Raw genomic sequence first — 21,159 nt, forward strand, 5'->3', positions numbered from 1 at the left:
ACAGTGCCTGGCCTAGGAGAAGTGCTCGGTGCTACTACTAGTTTTACTTGTGTATAATTTGTGTTTTGAAGGGCAGGAGCAGGGAACCCCTAACAGTGATGCTTGGCCCAGTGTCCCTCCCATCGCCCTCCTGTTCCTGGCAGTGGAGCTCAGGCCCTTCTCTCAGCCAGCTCCCACTCACCTGCCTCAGGAGGATGCTGGGAAAGGCATCAGCTGCCCCCTAGTGGCCAAGGGCAGACACACACTGAGCCACTGGAACCACCTTTCCACCAGGCCTCCTGAGACTGGCTCTGGAGGACAGCACACTAGTTATAAGGGTCTCTCACGGATTCTTCAGCTGCAGAAGGAGCCATGCTGATTGGGAATATAAGGTTCAACAGCTCCAGGCAAGAGCCAGACACTGGGGCCACGAACGTGGAGAACATTCTTCTTGGAGAACGTTCAGAAGCTGCAGCTCTTTGTCCCCAGGGCTCACAAAGCTTTGTGCATTGCTGGGTGCTCCTCATTCCAGGAGCCGTGCCTGGGAACCCGAAAGCTGTCCCCATCCCTGCCCTGCCAGGGCCACCTGGGAAAACCCACTCTATCCCCAAGACACACATAAAGGAGGAACCCAAAACCTTCATTTCCTTCTGCTCCTGAAGAACTCCACTAAGGAAGTGGCTGGAAAAAGAACAGGACGGAGGGAGGGTGGCAGGGCAGCATTTCCCAATCCTCATCTTTCTGGACAGCATAAGGCTTTGTTACACAACATTTTATTCCCCCCTTTGCCATCTTTCCCAAAACCCTTAGGCACACGTGGGAAGACAGCATGCCGATCTGCCTTCACTCAGCCAAGTCTCACTGGGTCCAAGGGCTGATGACGGAGATGCTGCCCAGACAGTCCCTAGGAGCCCAGCTCACTGTTGAAGAGGGCAGACAGTGCTGAGTGACTCCAATAGGAGACAGGGGGACAGGGTCAGCCCACCAGGGTCAGGATGGCTTCCTGAAGGTGGGAGGGCCTGGGCAGTGGGAAGGGGTGGAGTGAGAAGGAAGGCACACTGCTTCAGACCAGGCTCCAACCTCATGTCCCCACTTCCCTCCCTGGTGCCAGGCAGTCCACAGGTGAAGGGCAGGCCCAGGCAGATGGACCCATGAGAACTCCAGGAAGTGGAGGGAGACTTTCCCACCTCTGCCTCAGGTCTGAAGTGTCAGGGGCCCCGCTCTGCCCCACTGCCTGGCTGGCTCCAAAGAAGGCAGAGGGAGAGCCAATGTGCCTGGGTGGCCTGGCCAAAGAAGGCAGAGGGGCTGAAGACCTGGGTAGGTCCTGACCAAGATCGGGAGATGAGCAGCTGTGGGCCCCTAGAATAATCCAGAAAGGGACTTCTTGGTGGAATGGCAGTGTGGCTCCTGTCAGAGGCCGCCCAGTCTTTGCTGGACGGGACCATCCAAGGAGGTGGCTGAGTGGGCAGAGACCCCAGAGACGCCAATGCTGGTTTCCCAGCAGTCGAACCCACAGCCAGTCAGGGCCTGCTTGGCGGCCTCCAGCTTAGCCTGCTCCAGACCTGGGGGAAGGAAGGCCATCATCCTGACACCTGTGGCTCCCCTGGAGAATGCTCACACCACTTAGGGAAAAGGCCCAGGGACCTGGCCTTCCTGCCATGCTGTCCTGGCTGTGAATCCACAAGTGCCAAATAGGCCTATGGTTCTAAAGGCTCCCAGAAGCCTCCACAAGCCCCACACCAGTCCCAGGGTGCATAGTGCCACTTAAAAACACGGTTACCTGCACCTGGCCTCCCCAGATATTGGCCATGTGGCTTTAGACAAGTGACTTCCCCTCTCTGGGCCTCTCTCCTCACCTGGGAATAGGACTAATGATGGCAACCCCTGCAGAGCCACTGGTATAGGGGGGGCGGCTGAGTGCCCAGCACAGTACTTAGTCCACTGGGCATGCTCCCTGAGTGTCCACTCTCACTAATGTCACTAGCCTGTGACCAGGCACCCACAGTCAGGACCTGCTGGCATGGAGTGAGGCCAGGAGTCACCAATGACGATGAGGTGGGCCTGGGAGCCCCTCTCCTGGAGGGGTGGAAACAGGAGGGAGGAGAAGACAGAGAGCAAGGACACTGAGAGGGGTGCAGAGCACAGAGGGGTACAGAGGCAGGTGGAACCACTGAGCACCCACTGTATACCCACAGTAGGAATGCCCAGGGCAGACAACCTGTGGGCAGTTCTGTACCAGCAGGAGCAACTCTCAGCCCAGGCACAGGGCTGGGCTCCCAACTTAAGGAGAAAGTTGGGCTTTCTCTTTCCCCGAAGCCCAACAAGAAAGTGTCTCATTGGCAGAAAGATCAGCTCATCCCCATCTCACACTGCATGAGGGCAGCGGTGAGGCTGACATGGATAGTGAGCCCTGCCCTGGTTGTTTCTCAAGCTCGTGGGGAGACTGGAAGGCCAGTACAGGCTATGAACAGACACCATGACCAGATCCCTGACTGGAGGTCAGCCCTGAGCCAGGCTGTTCAAATGCATTTTTCTCCTGAATCTGTACAACAATCTTGCAAGCTTGTTTTCCAAAGAGAAAACAAAAGCCCAGAGAGGTTAATTAACTTGTCCAAGGCCACAGAGCGGAGCTGGGACTTGCTTACAGGGCTCCTCCTCCTCCCCAGGGAATTCTCCATGTACACCCTCTTTCTGAGTCCTGGCTGACTACCAGCCCAAGCCCCAGGGTACCTGGCTTCAGAAGAGTAATGCCACAGCCTCCACCGCCTGCGCCGGTAAGCTTGCTATGCAGTCCGTGTGCTGCTGTCACCTGGCAGAGCTGGTCCAGGGAGGCATGGCCCACGCCGAGGGCATTCAGGTGGTGCTGGTTCATGTCGATGAGCTCCTGGGGAAGGTGCCGTCCATTCCTGCTTGGCCTGCCTGGGGCCGAGGTCCTCTGACCCCTCCATCCACCTGGCAGTCATTGATGCAGGAAGGCTCATGCCTTAGCCACTGAGTATACTGTCCCTCTCCTTCCTGCAGGAGTTGCCATGGGGCTGGGACAGAGTTGAGTTCACCCTCTGCCATGCTGGCCAGTACTTACATTGGCCAACAAGCCTTTGGCCCTCATGATTGGTCAGGGATGCTCACGTGACCCCAGATGGCCAAGCAGGGTCCTCTGCCTCTTTCCACTGGAGCTATTAAAACTAGTTAACTGCAGACACAGGCTGCCAGGATTGTCCACCCAGCCACGTGGTCAGAGATTACATGACAGACATTCCCAATGGCTGGATCAAGCTATGCCTGAGCCACTACCTCCGATCTCCTCAATTAGACAATAAATTCCTTTTCTGCTAGAGCCTGGTGGGGATGGATTTCTGTCACTTGCAAGAAATAAAAGCCTCAAATAGTATGCCACCCTACAGCTGCCTTGACTGCTCTTCAGAATAAGAACAAGGCCATAGCTCCAGCAAGGCTGTGAGTGGGGAAATAGCTAAATATTTGTCTAGGCTTCTTCAATCATGTGTAATAAAATTCCTGCTCTCCAAGGACCAACAAGGCGCACGTGGATGAAATAATAAAACTGACAGCTGCCATTGCCCAGTGTCCACATTTGCCTTCATGGACCAAACACAGCATTCTAGGCACTGTATTGGATGCTGGGGCTCCAGGATGGGCTCCTGGCAGCCTCCCTGCCCTCGGGAAGTTAAGGATTGTGGTCTGGGGAGTCAGGCAGCCTGGGCTTGAGGCTCAGCTCTGCCCCTTCTTGTTCTGAGTCCCCTTGGAAACAGGGATGGTAAGAGTAGGTCTGCCTCACTAGTTGTGAGGCTTTTGTGCAACATCTGTTGCAAGCTAACTGGTCTGTAAACAGTGCTATTGTGTTTTATGGGTTTTTACCATCATCTCCATTTTACAAAGGGATAAACTGAGGCTCAGAGAAAAATGTGCCTTGCCTACAGTCACTGAGCCGAGTCAGTGTAGGCTCCTGTCTACTCTGCCTACGAGCGCCCTCAGCATTCCTATTACCACCCACTTCTCACGGGACCCAGAGGAACTGGCAGCTTGCAGCTCACAGTATGAGGCTCTGCTCACTGAGGCTTTTCTGCCAAGGCCCACTAGGTGCTCCCACCTTGTGCCTTGTGCCGGACAGGTTGGTCAGCCCTCCCCTTAGTCTATCCCATACCCCCAGCACTTCTGACAAAGGAACAGCCCCAGGTGCCTCTCCCCAGCCTGTCTGTGAGAGAAGACTTCTGGGGGCCCTTCTCTGTGCCTGAGCGCCAGGTGTCACGTTGCTAAGGCAAGTTCCAGACACCTGTCACATTCTGATCCAAAATCTGTCAAGGATCAGATGACAGGTTGTGACACAGGAGAGCAGCTCGCTGGTTTGAGTGCAAAGCTGTTCAAGAAGTGAGCTGTACATTTCAGCGGCTGCCAGTGCCAAAAATATCCACACCATATAATCAATGTGCTGTTCTCTGGCATTCTCCAGGGCTCAACAGGGTGTGTGTCGGCAGCACTCTATCATTATTAATTTCCAGCTCAGGGGGACTGTGTTCTGCTTTCCATGCGGAAAGGATCGAGAGCCAGGGAGGCAAAGGCTGGAGGATGGTGGCAGATGCCTGGGGAAGGAGGGCAAAAGTGTGGGAATTACACAGAGGCCCTGTGCTTGCCTGGTATATAGTAGGTGTTCAGTAAAGATCTGTTGAGTGAAAGAATAAACAGATCAGGCAGTTTGCCCCTGACTCAGCCACTCACTATCTGGATAACCTAGGAGGAAGCCAGTGTCTCTGGGCCTCAGTTTTCATACCTGCAAAACAGGAGCGACACGCCCACTTCATAGGCAGGCGGCTGGGAGGAGCCAGGGTCAATCACCTGGAAAAGGCTGGTTTTGTAGCAGCTCTGCTCATTCATCACCAGAGCTGCAGACTCAAGTGCCATGGGGACAAGGGCACCAGGAGATGATTGCATCAGGTGACACAGGACAGAGTGGTGAGGACCATGGTGAGGTATACAGTGCCAGACCCTATTGCAGGAACTCTGCCTATACCGCCACACACCTGCTGCTGCCCAGCCATGCCAGCCAAGGGCTGCGAGTAGCCTCGCACTTCAAGGGAGGCAGATGGTTTTAACATCATTCACGTTCACCGGGCAGATGGCCCATAGTGGAATTGTGTCCTCAGCTCACTGAGCTGAAGGCCTACTAGGCTCAGTCTTAGTGCATCACCCGAGGGACCTGGAAGTATCTCGTGACACTCCAGTGAGGTTATCAGCAGACAGCAGAGGTCACAGAGGGCATGTGGGAAACAGCTGCCCAGGAAACACTCACAGCTAGCAGTAAGAGCAGGAAGGCCGGGGCTGGCGGGAATTGCTCCAAGGCTGACAGAAACCCCCTTGTCAGCATTAGCCCAGGGTCTCTGCCCACATGCACAGGGGCACTGCAACCAAGTGAAAAAACCTGCCCATGGAGCATCACGCATGCCAGGCACCTTTCTCAGCTTTAAGATAAACCACACTTGCTCACATGTACTCATACAAACTCCACACCCAGGCCTGGGACTTCTAGGTGTCAGCAGGACCTACCATCTCTGTTTTGGCTCCTGGGAGGTTCTAAGTGCAGTCAGATGGGGGGACACTGCCTGGGCAGCAGTGGGGTGAGCAGGCCCGGTGCCTGCAGACAGGCTTACCTCCAGCACGAGGTACTGCTCCAGGGCTGGGGCCATGGCCATCTCGTCCAGAACACGTTCACACTTTAGGGATATGGCCTCCATGGAGGTCAGGAGGGGGTCCACGATCTCTGGGAACTGCACAGAAAGCAGGCAGGCTGTGAGAACGAGGGCCAGGAGCAGGCAGACCTTGGACAGCTGCCTCAGCAAGGCAGAGGAGGGAGGAGGTATGCGCACCACCCAACCATCTCCTGGGGAAACCTCCTCTTCTTCTAGCCTGGCTTCTGCCCCAAGACCTCACCAGGACATCCTCGCTGCACAGCCATCGTTACCATCGAGCCCAACTTCTGTTGCTTCAGGTGCCCCCATTCTGATTTCTGGGCCCATCCAAATTTCTGGCCAGAGTGTGGATATGGATATCACCTTCTTTTCTGCCCAAACTGCTTCTCCAAGTCTCCCCACAGGAGAGGCACCTACTGCACCCCTCCATCCTAAACCCAGCCAGGAGGGCAACAAGAAGTACCTTAATCAGCCTGTTCCTTACACCAGCCACGAGGGCCTTGGTGCTTCGTGGGACCTTGGTGTTGGTCAGCAGGATCCGAAGAGCTGGGGGCCTGCAGGGAGAACAGCGGAAGTTGTGTCAAGCCAGAGAACAATCTGGGAGTCCACCCTACCCTGGTAGAGAGGAGGAAGTGGAAGCCCAGGGAGGTAACATCACATTGAGGGAGCACACAGCTCATTCATTCATTCATTCATCTTCAACTGGGTACCAACTATGTGCTAAGTACACATGACGGCACTCAGCTTGGCACTGGTGACACGAAGAGGACAAGGTCCTTGAAGGCTTTCCTTGGCATGATGTGTAAGGTGAGAACTGAGGAAGGGTAAGAATTACCCTGGGCAAAGGCAGGAAGGGTGAGCAACCCTGGCAGGAGTGGTGTGTGCAGAGCCTGGAGGTGGCACAGCACAGGCCATTCATGGAACTAGAAGTTCCAAGTGGCTATAGCAAAGAGTGCAGGGAGGGATCAAGTTCAATCGTGTGGACCACTCAAGAGACTGGAGATTTAGAAAGAAAGAAAACCACAGGACCTGGGAGATGCCCACACTGCTAGTGCAGGCACAGGACAGAATCCACGGTCTGAGATGCTTGGGATCTGAAGGGCTTCAGATCTGAGTTTTTTGGATTTTGGAGTATTTTCATAGATGTTACTGGTTGAGTACCTCTCATCAGAAAATCCAAAACTTTTGGAGCATCTGTTGGATGTGGGAGTTCTGGGTTAGGGATGGACAACCTGTAGCACTCACAGGTCACACAGAGAGGGCACGGGAAGCAGGACTGCCAGAGAGGACAGCTCCCAGCAACTGAGCCTGTTCCCACCCCACCTCAGCGGTGCCCACCAGCAGCCTGGACATGAACCCAGCTGTGGTCATAGGGAGCTCACCTGCCCCAGGAAAGGAGCAGAGGTGTCTGGGGAGGCCGCAGTAAGCAGAATCCCAATTCTGACCCTCCCTAAGATCATTATAATCCTTCCTAAAGCCACAATCCCCCATCCTTGTGCTGAGCTGTCGTCATTGGGGGTGCAAGTCATCTTTTTTTTTTTTTTCCTCCACCCTGTCTTTCAGAGAGCTGCAGGCTGGGCACAGAGGGCGGAGAATCTGGATGTGCTCTGGCCTGAGACAGCTGGAGGCACCGAGACCCTTGACACCTTTATTCGTGTGCTCTTCACAGTTCAAGATTGTGAAATGCAATGGAGCTGGAAAAGGCTGCCAGAAATTCGCTTTATCTCACCGCCCATAAGCCCATGAAATTAATATCGATTCTCAGCCTTGGAGGCTGGCACATTTTTTTTAACTTTACAAAAGATACCATTCTATTTGGCTTTTCTCTTCGCTTTAAAGACAATCCGTTGCTCAAAAGGGCAGCGTTCTGGGAGGCTGCATCTTGATCCACTTCACAAACAATGTGCTTTTTTATGAAGAAGCACCACGCGTGGTTTGGGGGAAAGGGCTCCTCTTTAAGCCATCCGTGGGATTAAGGCAGCGTCCAGCCTCCCAGCCTCGTGAAAAACCTGCCATCTGCTCACTATGGTATCCTGCAGCAAGCAGCAAAGGTCAACCTGCTCTGTAACCACCCACAGGGTGGGGGTGCTTGTGCGCACCTTCCTCTTTCTTAGACATGTCCTCTGCTGACAGGCCCGCAGCCAGCCCCACAAAACCTAGGGCTCCCTGGCATCCAGGGACCACCACTTGGGGCTCTGCCCTAGAAGCACTTATGATCTGGGCATGGCTACCCCCACCTCACCTCATCTCCCCTGGTGAACACTCCACTCACTCATCCTGGTCCCCCAGCTGCTGTTTCACATACCAGGCCACTCCTGCCTCAGGATCTTTGCACTCACATTTTTTTTCCTGCCAGACCAGCCCCATCCCCACAGCTACATAACTCTCTCACAGAGATCTCTGCTCTAATGTTACCTCACTAGAGGCCCCTGGGACACCCCATCCGATCAGCTTCATATATATATATATATGGAGGTAAAGTAACTCACCCAAGGGCACCCAGAAATCAAGTGGCTGAGCTCAAACCCAGGCCTGTAGGCCCCAGCAGTTCTGCCTACCCCACTACAGACAGCCAGTGGTCCCCCCTCTATTGTTCATCTCCTGATTCCCCCATATACTGTCCACTTGCAGCTGTCTTGCACCTGCAGGACCCAGCCCAGGGTTCGGGATCTAGCTGGCTCTCAGGAAATCCTGAATGAAGGCAACACTGCCACCTCCTTGCAGGACCACCCACATCTACAGCTGATTCATAATGCCCTCACTCTCATCCATGGCAGCTTCAGGACCTGTTGGCTGCCTGCTCTCTGATCATGACAGCTCTGCCTCTTCCAATGACCGTGCACATCGGGGGGTAGATCCAGGCCCACATGTCTGAGTCCTCCATGACCTCTGCCCCTGCTCCCATGGACACTGAACAATGGGCAAAACCAACTCACTGTGCCCTGAGGCTCCCTGACCACAACCTTATAGGCAGGAAGGAGAAGTGGCTCCACGCTCCTAAGTGCGGCTTCCTTTCCTAGGTGGAGCAGGGGGTGGACCAAAGGCAATTTGCCCGGTAGGGAACAAAGGCCACTGTTCAAGGACATTTTTGACTGTCACAGCTGGGGAGTGCCAGCTGTGAGTAGAGGCCAATGATGCTGCTGAATATCCTATAATGCACAGGACAGCCCTTCCCCTCCACCTGACACATACACACTCACCACACACACACACACACACACACACACATGTACATATGTACACACGCTTGTACACACACACACACACACAGAATGATCCAGCCCCAAAAGTTGAGAGTCCTAGATGCAGAGCTGTGGAAGGGCAGGCTTAGCTCCCAGAAGCCCACAGTCAAGACAGGGACACCCCACAGGACCAGGTGGGGAAGGGGAGGGCTAACTGTGGCATTCCAGGTTGCTAGGCCACTCATGAAGTGACCCAGCTGGTAAGGGCTGTGGGCCAGGACCTATATGCAAAGAAGACCCCATGGGTAAAGAAGGAAAGAGAGTTCTGGGCCCTCCCAGACAGAGAAGGGATACCCTGAGACAACCATCATCCAACCTGGAGTAGCCAAAAAGTTACCTGGCCCCTGTTGGAATGGATTTAACTCCCGCACCTGACCTTTCCAGCCAGGGTGCAAATGAACAGAGGTGCTGAAATTCATCATGTACGTCAGCAACTCCGGTGACTGCACAGGGAGGGATGAAGACACACACCAATGTCCCTACCAATCTAAACTACCCATGGGCCTCCACGAGTGGGCTCCAGTCCAGTTTCACCCTTGTGTCACCAATACAACACCCCTCATTGTCTTGCAGTGACCTTGTGTGCCTGTCCCTCCCTCTACCCCCACCCCCATCTCTATGTTCCTGGACCCCAGGATGTCTTATTGGTGCATAACTCTTAAACGAATGAGCAGCCAGGGTGCTTTCTGGATGGTGAGGGGACAGTTGTGAATGACTTTCCCCTCTAACATCTGGGCAATTTAAAAGCTGGAGACGTGGAGAAAGAAAAAGAGCAGCCAGGTTTTCTTCTCTGCATCCTCTGGGAAGGGGCCCAGGAACACCGGCCCCATGTGTGACTTCACAAAGGCACAGTGCTCTCCCTGGATGCGTGGACATGGCCAAGCTGCTCAGAATCACCTCTTTATGGACGATATCTTCCCTTGCTGGTAACGCAGTGCTCCTCCTAAAGACAACGGTGAGCAGTCAGAGCTGGACAGAAGCAACATGCTGACCTTCTGGGAGAGATGCTGGACTTTGTATTGGGGTCACTGTTTGGCCTCATCAGGGAACAGGCTAAACACCATTACTGTTCATTCCAGCTTCAGCTGCAAAAGGATCCAAGGTACAAGGCCCTCCAGTAATGGTAGGAAGCTCTTTCCAGGTTGGGTTCATGGGTCCTCCCTATCCTCCTGGCTATCCAGCTTCACTCTACCAGGCTGTGTGGTGAGGTTGGCATCCTCTCCAGAAGGGAGGCCACTCATGGGGTTTGCAAACTCCACAGTAACATTCACAGCTGGGCCATGCAGACCCCCAGGATGCTCTCTGAGGGAAGGGGTCACAGGGGATGAGGCAGAGCCCTGAGATCTCCCACTTCCCCACAAACAGAAACATGCTCTTTTCCTCAGAATCCATTGGTTCTACTCATCCCAAGCCAACAGAGCTGGGCAGCTACCCAAGAAATAAAACTTTTGAAAATAAAAATAAAGAGAGCAGCCCTACCCCAGGTGCTGACAGCATTGTCCACTCCAGAAGGATTCCCGTGGATCACTCTCTCCCCCTGAAAGGCCCACTTGTTAATTAATTCCAGATCCTCTTCGCACCACCTGAAGACAAGAAACACAGCTTTACCACAGGGTGAGCGGAGCCTGGTCATTTCAGGCAGTAGAGGGCAGGAGCTGCAGACAGCACTTGATAGAGGCCAAAGGCCAAGGGGCTTGAGCTCACAACCTCAGAAAGAAGAGAAAACCATCACTGAGCATCTCATCTAAAGCCTGACGAACATTCTTTTGCCTTCTCTCCACGCCTGCCTGGCCCAGGCCTTGGGTTCCCACAATCCTACTTTGGCTCTTCTTAGCTGAGTAACTCTGGGTCCGAGACCTGGCCTCTCCAAGCCTCACTCACGCTCTTCAGAAGTAAGATGGTCAGCTTTGCCTGCTTCCGAGCTAGGGGCACATGTGGCTAAAGCTGGTAATGACCCTGGTAGAGTAGGCACTCTCAGCAGGTGGTAATAATTACTGGAAGGGACCCTGTGGAAGTACCCACTTCTGAGCCAAGGCCACCATCAGCAAGAGGGAGCAGAGGCAGGCTGCTTCCTGAGGCCCTGCGCAGGTCAGGTGCACAACCACTTTGAATTCAATTCCGCGTGCCCCAGACGCCCCGGTGGGCCAGGCTGACACCAACCATGTCTGAATCTCTCCAAAGCATAAGGAGCCTTTCGTGGAGGTGTGGGCTCATTACAGAGCATGTGAACAGACTAAAACGCAGGGATGGGGGTGGGCACTGAGGGGGATACAGCAGCCCGCGCCTTCCCCACTCTTCCCTTAGCTCTGGCTTCCTTTCAGTGGATCCTCTTCCCCACAGAACAGCAGCAGCCTCTGCAGAGGCCACCACTCAGAGGCAGAGTTGTGGACGAGGCTTCGTGCCCACCGGGCTGCGACTCACTGGACATCCCTGAGCCACAGCTCCCTGTACCTTACTTCCCTCCTCCAGAACAGACAGGGATGGCAGTGTCTCCCTCACAGAGGCGCCATGAGCAGGAAGAACGCACAAGGTGCTGTGTGATGAAAGGGGACAGCATGTGCTTCCCCTAAAATAGGTCACTGGGGACACCAAAGCCCGTCCCACCCACTTGGGCAAGTCAGAGACCTCCTCTGAGACTCTTTCCTCATCTTTGAAAAGAGGATTTCATGAGCCTACAACTCACACAGTAGTTGTGGGACTATGATTAAAGATGAGGCAGCTGGGCATGGTGGTATACACCTGCAATCCCAATGCTCAGAGGCAGAGGCAGGAAGATTGCATGTTCAAGTCTAGCCTGAGTTACACAGTGAAATTCTGTCTTAAAAGGGAGAGGAGTTAGGGGCATGGCTCACAAGGTAGAGTGCCTGTCTACTAAAGCACAAGACCCTGAGTATGAACCACCCCCCACCCCGAAAAAAAAATAGAGGAAGAAAATTCTACAGGGAAGGTCTGATTATTATCCCTTTCACATAGAAGGGAAAACTGAGGCTCAGATGGGGAAAGCAGCATCCCCAGGATCACAGTGCTACTCACTGCTTCACCAGAACCACATCACTGACTTGGACCCTAAGTTCTGAACTGTACTTCATGGTACCAAGGACATTCATTCACTGGTTCCTTCAGTGTTTATTGAGCGACTACAACGTGCACATGAGCAGATCACAGCAGAGAGCAAAGCAGACGTAGTCCCTGATTTCCAGAAGCCTGGAGTCTAGTTGTGAGAGCAGAGGTTGGTAAGCAAGCCTTATTTAGGTATAAACAGATGAGTCACACCACAAAGCAGGTGCTTAGGGAAGCACAGTGCAGGCGGAGTGGAGTACACCTCATGCTGAGTGGGGGAGGGATGGGGGAGGGATGGGGGCAAAGGGAGGAAAGGGAGGCCAGCCAGGCAAGTGGAAGCAGAGAGCACTGTCACCAGAGGGACCAACTTGTGAGATTCCTGGAACCAGCTCAAAGCTGGCACTGTCTAGAACCTGGAAGATGGCAGCATACTCAGGAAGAAGTGAGCAGAGCAATTGAGGCAGGAAAGGAACCAGGCAACTGACTTAGCCCTGATCCAGCCCTCTTGACAACACAGGGCTCTTTCCTACCCTGTGCTCTGGGGGAGCCTGGACCCCAATCCTGACTCCAAAATGCTGGCTGGGGCCTGCTCTCCCCCCTGGTTCTGAGGTCTTTGGGGCAGAAGACCACACACACATAGAGGCGCCCTCTGCCTTTTGGGAAGCAGAGCCAGTCTATTAGCCTGTGTGAGTGTCTGTTTAGGAGACTCAGGGCAACAAGACTTTCCCCAATCTGGGTTTTGACAGCAGCTGGCCCACAGTCATGAGCAGCTGTCTCTAATTCACTCTCCTGAGTCATCATCTTATCATGGGATAGGCCAGGCCAGGCCAGGAGAGCCCCAAGGACCATCAGGTCCAGCCCAATTCCAGATGAGGAAAGGGCCTCATTGGGAAAGGGCTACCCCGGGACCTGATAAGTTAACAGGCAAGCTCCTGTAATCCTTGAAGACAGCAGTCTGCTGCTACCTACAGGCACAATCTCTCTCTCCCTCCTTCCTGGATTCCTCCCTGGAGAGATGGCAGCCTCTCTCACCTCCCAAGTCCTTGTCACACACAGAGCCAGGCAGAGCCCCTTTGGGAAGCTGGCAGACTCACAGCAACAGCTGGTTCACTGTGGCCTAGGAGGATCAAAGCAGCTTGGGGCTTTTTACAGTCTGAATTCAACCTACATGTCAGGAAAGGAATTATTGGCTGTGACAGAAACCCTAACAGGCACCCAACAGAGCCAGGGAAACAAAACCACAGCACTTTCATGCCAGAGAAGAAAAACTCAGTTCAAAGTAAACTCAGGCAGAGAACAGAGCACTTTAGCCCCAGGCCAGCATGCTGTGTTCTTGGTGTCTTGCCCTGCTTTGTGCCCTGCTATGGGCTGGGAGATGCAGAGCGTGGCTTAGGGTGACCACTCATGGCTGAGTCCATCCCAGTGCTATGTGAGAGGCCTTCACTTCTGCTGACTATACTGGGGACAGATGAACCCAGCAGTCCACCTAAAACAGCACAGCTGGGCACCAATGACTGGTATCAAAAGCCCCCCCAGCTGGGTAGGTTCCCTTAATCCATGTGGGTCCAGGAAAGCCTCACAATGGAGCGCCCAGAAAGATTCTAGGACCTTCTCCACAACACCCTGCGCCCAAGACAGCAGAAATGGTCTGTCCTACCCTGAGGACCACAGAGGTGACACTCCCTCCATGGGATGAGGTTGAGGGCCGTAGGAGGAGAGATGCCCTACTCTAACACAGATGCCTTCTATTGGTGGCTTCTTGGCACTGCTGAGCATGACCTCACTGTGACCCAATGGGCACACTCATTACCATACCGAGGAGTCACAGAGACTCTGAGGGCCACAGGGACCTGGCTGAGGCTCCACAGTGAGTCTGCAGAGGTAGTGTGGTATGTCTAACCTATTGTCATCTATATCCAGATTTGAGTTCTTTCTACCACACCATGGGCACACTCAAAATGAGAGCCAAGATGCAAGGGGGTTCAGGTGGAGGGTGACACAGAAGTGAATTAGTGCAGGAGTGAAGAGCTCAGCTTCTGGGTTCAAATCCTGCTCAGCTATGTAGTCTGGGCCAGTCACATGGCCTCTTGGCCTCAGCTTCCTCATCTGGAAAGTGGTCATCGTAATACATCTCACTTTGTAGGGGTGATGAAGTCCCAGCAAAACCTCACCAGGCCCTTGCTTGGGTCCTGGCACCCAGGAAGGACAATGACCAAGGCAATGACTGTGATTACCTGCTGACTAGGTCGCCGTCCTTCAGAGGGTTTGGGATCTCCTCACATGCAGTCAGGAGGGCGGCTGCCAAACACACGGAGTAGGAGGCACTGGAGCCCAAGCCTGCCCCGGTGGGCAGCTCTGACCATACCACGATGTCCAGGCTTGGCAGAGTCCTGAAACACACCGTGGCACAAAACACGACTCTACAAGCCCAGACAACCAGGAAACGGGTAAAGATTCATTTAAGTCACTCCACTGTCCAACCCAAGCTCTTCCGAAAGGCACTGGTGACACACCAACCTCTCCTCTAACCTCTGTCTGGCTCCTGCACGTGCTGACCCCTCCCTGGCCCCGTTATTAGCTCCTCCTACCTGAGATGGCCTTCCATCTCTCCAAGAGAACCCCCTCCTGGCTGCACCTGAGGACGCTCACAGGTCTTCTTCATGCATGTGTGTCCCCAAGAAGGCCTCCCCCGCCACACAGTGCTGGGTCTGCTTTGGGTCACCAGAAAGTTTGGAATCACCATCTTCCCTGTATTTCCCCCAAGTGAGCCCTGTCAAGCTTCCCACAAAACCCTTTTCTCATTTTCTAAATATAAAAATTACAATACCGAATGTGCTCATCCTCCCCAGACTGGGAGATTCTGAAATGCCCTCTCCCAAGCTGAAAATCTCTACACTGGACACAAGTGTCAGCCATTTATGAAGGCAGCCTCAGCACATTGCCTGGCTGCTGAGTTGGTGTCTGTCACTTTTATGAAGGGCTACTGTTTGCATGCTCCAAAAAAAAAACACTGCACACTCACTCTGTGCTAGTTACGGTGCCAGGCCCATTTTATATGTATTTGTAATCCCCCTTGTGCTTTTCTAATGGTAACACCTAACATTTATCAAGCTATGTGCTAGGCTCTGTGCCAAGCACTTCAGATCAATTAAACCCACAGCAGCCCTGTAAACTCTATCATCACACCCACTTAACAGATGAGAAAGCTGAGGCTGAGAGGGCAATCACTTGTAACAACCTAGCAAGAGGCATGGCAGGGGTTTGAATAATGCAGCCTGTGCCTGAGCTCATGCTCTAGCACCACAGGACATTGCCTCAACAGTGCTGTCACTTAAAGGGAAGAGGACTCAGGCTTTACCACCAAAGTTCCATGCAGCCATGAGATGTGGGACGCAGGTGCCACTGCAGTCACTACAGAGAGGCCACACCACGCGAGGCCACCTGCGGAGCTGAGGATGGAATGTGGCTTTGGTCACAATGGAACAGGGTTTGGCACGTCAGTGTTGGCATTAGAGTGAACCGTGCTGACTTCCAGCTCTTCTGCTTGCCACCTGGCTGACCACGTGTAGACTTTATTTCCCTGAGTCTCAACTTCCCCAGGATAAATGAGGTAGTACCTTTATCCTGGGCTGCTGCTGGTCACACAGTGAGGACAGTGACAGCTGCTGTTACTAGAGACCTAAAAGAGGGACATGCATTCTCCACCAGCACTGATGATGGAAACTCTTCCTGCTTCCCTAGGGGTGGGTGAATCAGGGTTCTTTCTGCAGACCATGAACGCACCTCTGCTTCCGGCAGATGGTCAGGTATAAGTACAGGAAGGACACTAGACCCAGGCACTCGGTGACAGCAGAGTCCTTGGGAAAGCCTGCCACCTCCTTCAGCTTCTCCACTTGCTCTGGGGTGGGTGCTGTGACATCACCTTGCTCTGTCACACAGGCAAAGAAGCAAACATGGGTGAGAGGGCCTCAGGTGCTTTTCTAAACAACAAAATACAGAAAGTGTGAGTGGACAATGAACTGTGGGTAGACGTTAACTTATGGTCCAAGCATCGCAACCAAGTCTACCCATTCACTTTGAGCTTTAAGAGTGCGCAGACTTGGGTATGGGTCCTGACTGTACCACTCACTGCCTGTGTGGCCTTGAGCATGTGACTTACCCCTCTAAACCTTGGTTTCCCACCATGGTAAAATAGGGATACAGCACCTATTTACGGGATTATCATGAGGGTAAAATGAGGTAAGGTCTGTACAATTCCTAGCACGGTTCCTGGTCCAGAATAGGTATGTGGTTAAACAGTAGTTTAAACACCTACACCCACACACATGGAGTGAACGCTAGATCGATCACTCAAAGACCTGTGTGTTCCCTTTCACTGTACAAAACCAAACTCAAAGACAGTACTCAAAAACAAAGCCAGACGTAGTGATGCATACTTATAATTCCAGCTACTCAGGAGGTAGAGGCAGGAGGATATCCATTTTAAGGCCAGCACAGGCAAGGAGAGCCAGATCTTACCTCAAAACAAAATAAAAGCAAAAGGACTAGGATGTAGTTCAAGTGGTAGAGTGCTTACTTAACATGTGCAAGGCCCTGGGCTCAATCCCCAGTACCACTAAGTAAGTAAGTAAATAAGGAAAGAAAGAAATTAAATAAATAAATGCAGTGAATGAAAGTTTTCCTAGTGACATGTACGAGCGTGTGCTACTTTCCTCTGAGACATGTAAGAGGCTGAGCAAGTTGGACCAGCTCACCTTTACAAATCACTCCCTGAGCCTCAGGTCAAGTTGAAAGGTAACATGAAGTAAAGTTGGGTGTATTAGGAAATTTCAGGGCACCTCTCAAGTGTTCAGTAAATATGTGTTGAACATATTAATGATACGTTCAAGACAGCCAAATCACTGACATGATAGAGAGCCCAGGCACTGCAGAGCTCCACGATGAAGATGGGACTGGCTTTGGAGTTGGGAAAGACCTGCATCTGAATTCTTTCTGTATCACTAGCGTGCTGCAAGCCCGAGCCACTTGAATTCTGGCCTCAATTTTCTCATTCATAAAATGCGGATGAATAATATCACCTACTTCTCAGGAAGGTTGGAGAGTTCTAAGAGTGTGACCACACTTGGCCTCAGTGACAAGTGGCACACATAAATGCCTAATAGGTGTTCACTGTGGTTATTACATTAAGAGGCAGCAAAAGACACTGAAAGAAGGATGCAGACCCTTGCAACCTAGTAGAAACCTATCTCCAGAAGGTTCCAGTTCCTTTGTCTCCTATGGGAAACAGACAGCCAAGCCCTTACCTACATATTACTCTCAGCGTCACAGCCTCGCAGACCACCAGATCCTGCTGGATCCTCATAGCAACCCTTAGCCAGGCAACACTGCCCTGCTCCTTGGGCCCCGAAGGAGCAGTGACCTGCCCAGGATCACCAGGGAGTCAGAGTGCTCTCAGACAGGCCCCAATACCTGGCTGCTTCTGCCTCAGGCTGCTGACTTGCAAAAGCAGCAGCCTGTTCTCAGGGAACACTCTGGCCTGGCGGGAGGGTCCTGGGCACCACGGAAAGCAATCCCAGGTGCTCTAGCTGGCCACTTGCTAAGGCACATTCTGAAACAGTGGCTCTGAAATGAGGGTGTCCCTGAAATCACCAGGGAATCCCCTCAAAATGCACATGCTTAGTCTCTTCCACCCTTGCCGATTCTCAACAGGAGAGGAGCAGAAGAGGCATCTACCTGTATTGGTAACAACAAAAACCTTACCAAGCAATTCTAAGACATGCCGGCTTGAAAATGGTTGCTCTAAAATGATGATTTTCTTTTTTCTTTCCTTTTATTCCTTCAATACTGGTAGTCAAGCCCAGAGCTCTATCCCTGGGCTATGATACCACCCTGAAGATTTGCAGCTCTACTCCATCTCCTGTGGAAGTGGCTATGGCTTCTCATGGGGGTAGGGGAGGATACAATTTGGGTATACTCCCTAGAGGGCTCACACTTGGCCTAGGCTTGCTGAGAAATGCTGTTGTCAGCCATGAGGCATCAGCCCAGAGAGGAAACAGCAGGTTGAGAACAGAGAGCATCTCCAGCTGTGAGGCAGGTGAGACTAGGCTGCCTGAAGAAAACTACTTTCCTTAGGAAAGCACCCAACCTCCCACAAGAGCAGAGGCCCCAAATTCCTGGAAAGATGGTTGTGATACACTGAGGGAGAACCACTCACATGTTTCTAAAAGGTTGGTGTGCTTTGACCCAATTTTGTTTAAAAAGTAACATACCTCCCCATCTCAATCAAACTATCTCCTTAGAGAAAATAATCCAGAAGGATTAACACCAAAGTGCTCAGGCTAAAATACTGGGGAAGACGGAAACAATAATAGGTGATTTCTCCTTCTTTTCTTCTTCTTTTTTTTTGGTCATAATGTCTCAGTATTGACTGTATTTTCCAGTTATAAGAATAAGTCACTTGATTTTTAAATAATTTTTTGGGTGCTGGGGACTGAGCCCAAAGCCTCATATGTGCTAAGCACACTGCTGCACTCAGTTGTATTTTTAATTTTACAAACGCCAATTCATTCATTCTCCTTGTAAAAAGCAACAACATTACAGAAAATAAGGGACTTTACCCACTCCCCGGCTCCAGGACTCTCCCAGAGGAGCAAATCACCACTGTCAGTTTAACATCTATTCCCCCAGACTTTTTCCTATGCATTTACACCCCAACTTATATATAAGTATGCATGCCATTTTACATCTGAAGTTTTTTCACTCAAAAATAGGCCTTGATGATCTGTCCACAACAGCCCACAGAGAACTAGTGCACTGTTTTACTTTAAAATTAAAACATAATAGTAAATAAGCTAATTTTATGGGGTCAGAACAGAAACCCTCCCAGAAAAGCTGGCTTCTGTCTCCCTTGGGGATCACCTGGAATAACTGCCAGCTGTCCCCTTTCCCTCTCTTCAGGATGCAGGCTCTTCCTACGCCTGGTTTCTCCTCCTGCGCTTACCCAGAAAGCCTGTATCCAGCAGCTGAAGCCTGGCCACATCCCAGGCCCACTTGATACCAACGTTTGGCAAATTGAGGCTAACTTTCCCATTGCTCTGGGGTTGAAGCCGAAGGAATGTTCTCAAGTTCAAGGCCATTGCCAGTGCCACCTGTAGAATAAAGGGAAAGGCAGTAAGGCTGAGGGTAAATGGCAAGGGGTCAGTGTCAATACACTGAGAAGTGAGGCAAATAGTCCCACACAGGCCACTGTCTCCCAAGGCCATGCCCTGGGCTGACATACTGCTAATTAACCTTGCTTACTGAGCCTCGAACAGTCACTACCACTTAACTAGGAGTTAATATCTACTTATATTTGCCTTCCCCTGGAAAACTTCAGAGATTCCCAACACCAAGGAATAACTTCCCCATAATCACTACATTTTCAAAGCAAACTACAAGAACATAAAGAATGGCAGTTGGAATGAAGTGGAAACACATGAGCTTTGGGTTCAGATGGACTTGGGTTCACTCCTCACTCTATCAAGGTGTAGGGAGCTTGGTCAAACCTCTGCTTCGGGGAGAATAATAAAAGGATGTATCTCAGGGAGTTGTAAGGATTAGATAAGGTAATGCATGTTTCTGACTGCTTTGCTGGACCATCTTTCCAACTTCTAAACATGCAAGTTCCCCAAAGCTCAGTCCTCAAACCTCACTTTCTCTCCACTAGAGCTTACTTCCTGCATCCATTCCGCTTGTAGGGCTTTCTATATTACCTTTTTTCTATCTTATTGGGTGAGGCAGGAAAGTTCTTCAGTGGCATAACATCTATTTTTTCCTTGCCTGGCTGAGGAGAATCAGGCCTCTTTTTTTGGTCTGCTCCCAGGCTCTGCCTCAGGGCATACCTTCTTGCAAGACAGTAAGAAGAAAAGGAACCCAATCCTTAAAGGCTCTGGCAGCTTTTTACCTTGCCATGGACCACAGCATGTTCTCCATGAAGGATAACTTTCCCCGGAGCAGACACCACCAGGACTTCTGACAACATGGCTCTTGAGAATCCTGAAAAGGGAAAGCCAGGGCGAGGAACAAAGTTCCCTACATGTTAGAACCAACAGGAATAGATCTTAGACAAAGCCCAGTTCAAGTTCATCACACACCAACAAAGACGGCCACCATCCAGTCCTTGCTATGCACCAGAAAGGTAGCACAGCATAGCAGTCAATGGACAAATGAGAAAGGTCTGGGTTCAGATCCCGACTCTTCCACTCCTCAGTGATGTCATTAGTTAAAATGGCTACAAACCTGTTTCCCCCCATGTTATAACAGACAATAACGGGACCTACTTTGATGGACTGTTAGGAAGGTTACTGATAGCTACTTAATAGTAGGTCTGTTCTTGGGTTCAGCTTTTGTCACCAGTACTATTGAAGGCAGAAGTTTCAATGAGGGCTGGGTGTGCAGCTCAATGGTAGAGTGCTTGCTTAGTGGGGGCGGGGGCGATAGAGAAGAGAAGGTTGATTTTTACACGAAATCATAGACCAGAAAGAACTATTTCCTGGACATTGAGGCTGTTTCCAATGTGCCACAGTTATAAACAGGATCGCGGAAAACACCTGTTACCCCCCCCCCCCGTTTTTTTGCACACTTAAATGAGGACTTCTGCAAGACAGAGTCTTAGAAGGTGGCTTGTTTGCTGGTTTTTATAAACAATGCACCCTCCCCCACACACAAGGCTTTCCGTGAACTACCTTATACTAAGACCTCAATCACAGTATGAACTAAGTACCACCGTGAACTGTCAGATTTGAGGTCGCCCACCTCTCAGGACAAATTCTCAGAGTTGAAGCCGGGAATCTGGCCCAGGGCCGTCCGGAGTCTTGCACCTCGCGCCACCCGGTCCGCAAACCCAGGTGTCTCACCTGCCGACGCCACCGCCCCTCTGCACAGAAGTCCGAGGTAGGGTTGCTCGCAGATTCCTCCATCCCAGAGCCATAAACCCGGCAGGAGGCGGCCTCTTCCTTCCGCCCAGCCAATTAGAGCACGGAGATGGAAATCCCTTTACGAATTGGCCTGAGAATTGGCCAATAGGCATTATAGTCGTCACGAGTTTTGCCGACCACTCTTTTATAAGCCAATAGGAAATAAGTATCTGGGAGTGTCCCGCCCTGGTACGAGAGCCACGGACCAATGGGAAATGGCGG

The 21,159-nt window shown here is 51.9% G+C and overlaps 1 protein-coding gene across 1 annotated transcript; it reads right to left on the minus strand.

Moving 5' to 3' along the window:
• Positions 1-733: 733 nt before the first annotated feature.
• On the minus strand, positions 734-20,975 carry Mvk (mevalonate kinase). Its single transcript, XM_020169969.2, is given in 12 exon segments — positions 734-1,442; positions 1,444-1,541; positions 2,710-2,863; positions 5,643-5,759; positions 6,145-6,235; positions 9,821-9,866; positions 10,403-10,506; positions 14,218-14,373; positions 15,767-15,911; positions 18,984-19,131; positions 19,926-20,017; positions 20,878-20,975. Coding segments are annotated over 11 exon segments (1,392 nt in total). The 5' UTR covers positions 20,004-20,017; positions 20,878-20,975; the 3' UTR covers positions 734-1,187.
• Positions 20,976-21,159: the final 184 nt, after the last annotated feature.

This window comes from Castor canadensis, chromosome 18 (genome assembly GCF_047511655.1).
Source record: "Castor canadensis chromosome 18, mCasCan1.hap1v2, whole genome shotgun sequence".
Lineage (NCBI taxonomy): Eukaryota > Metazoa > Chordata > Mammalia > Rodentia > Castoridae > Castor > Castor canadensis.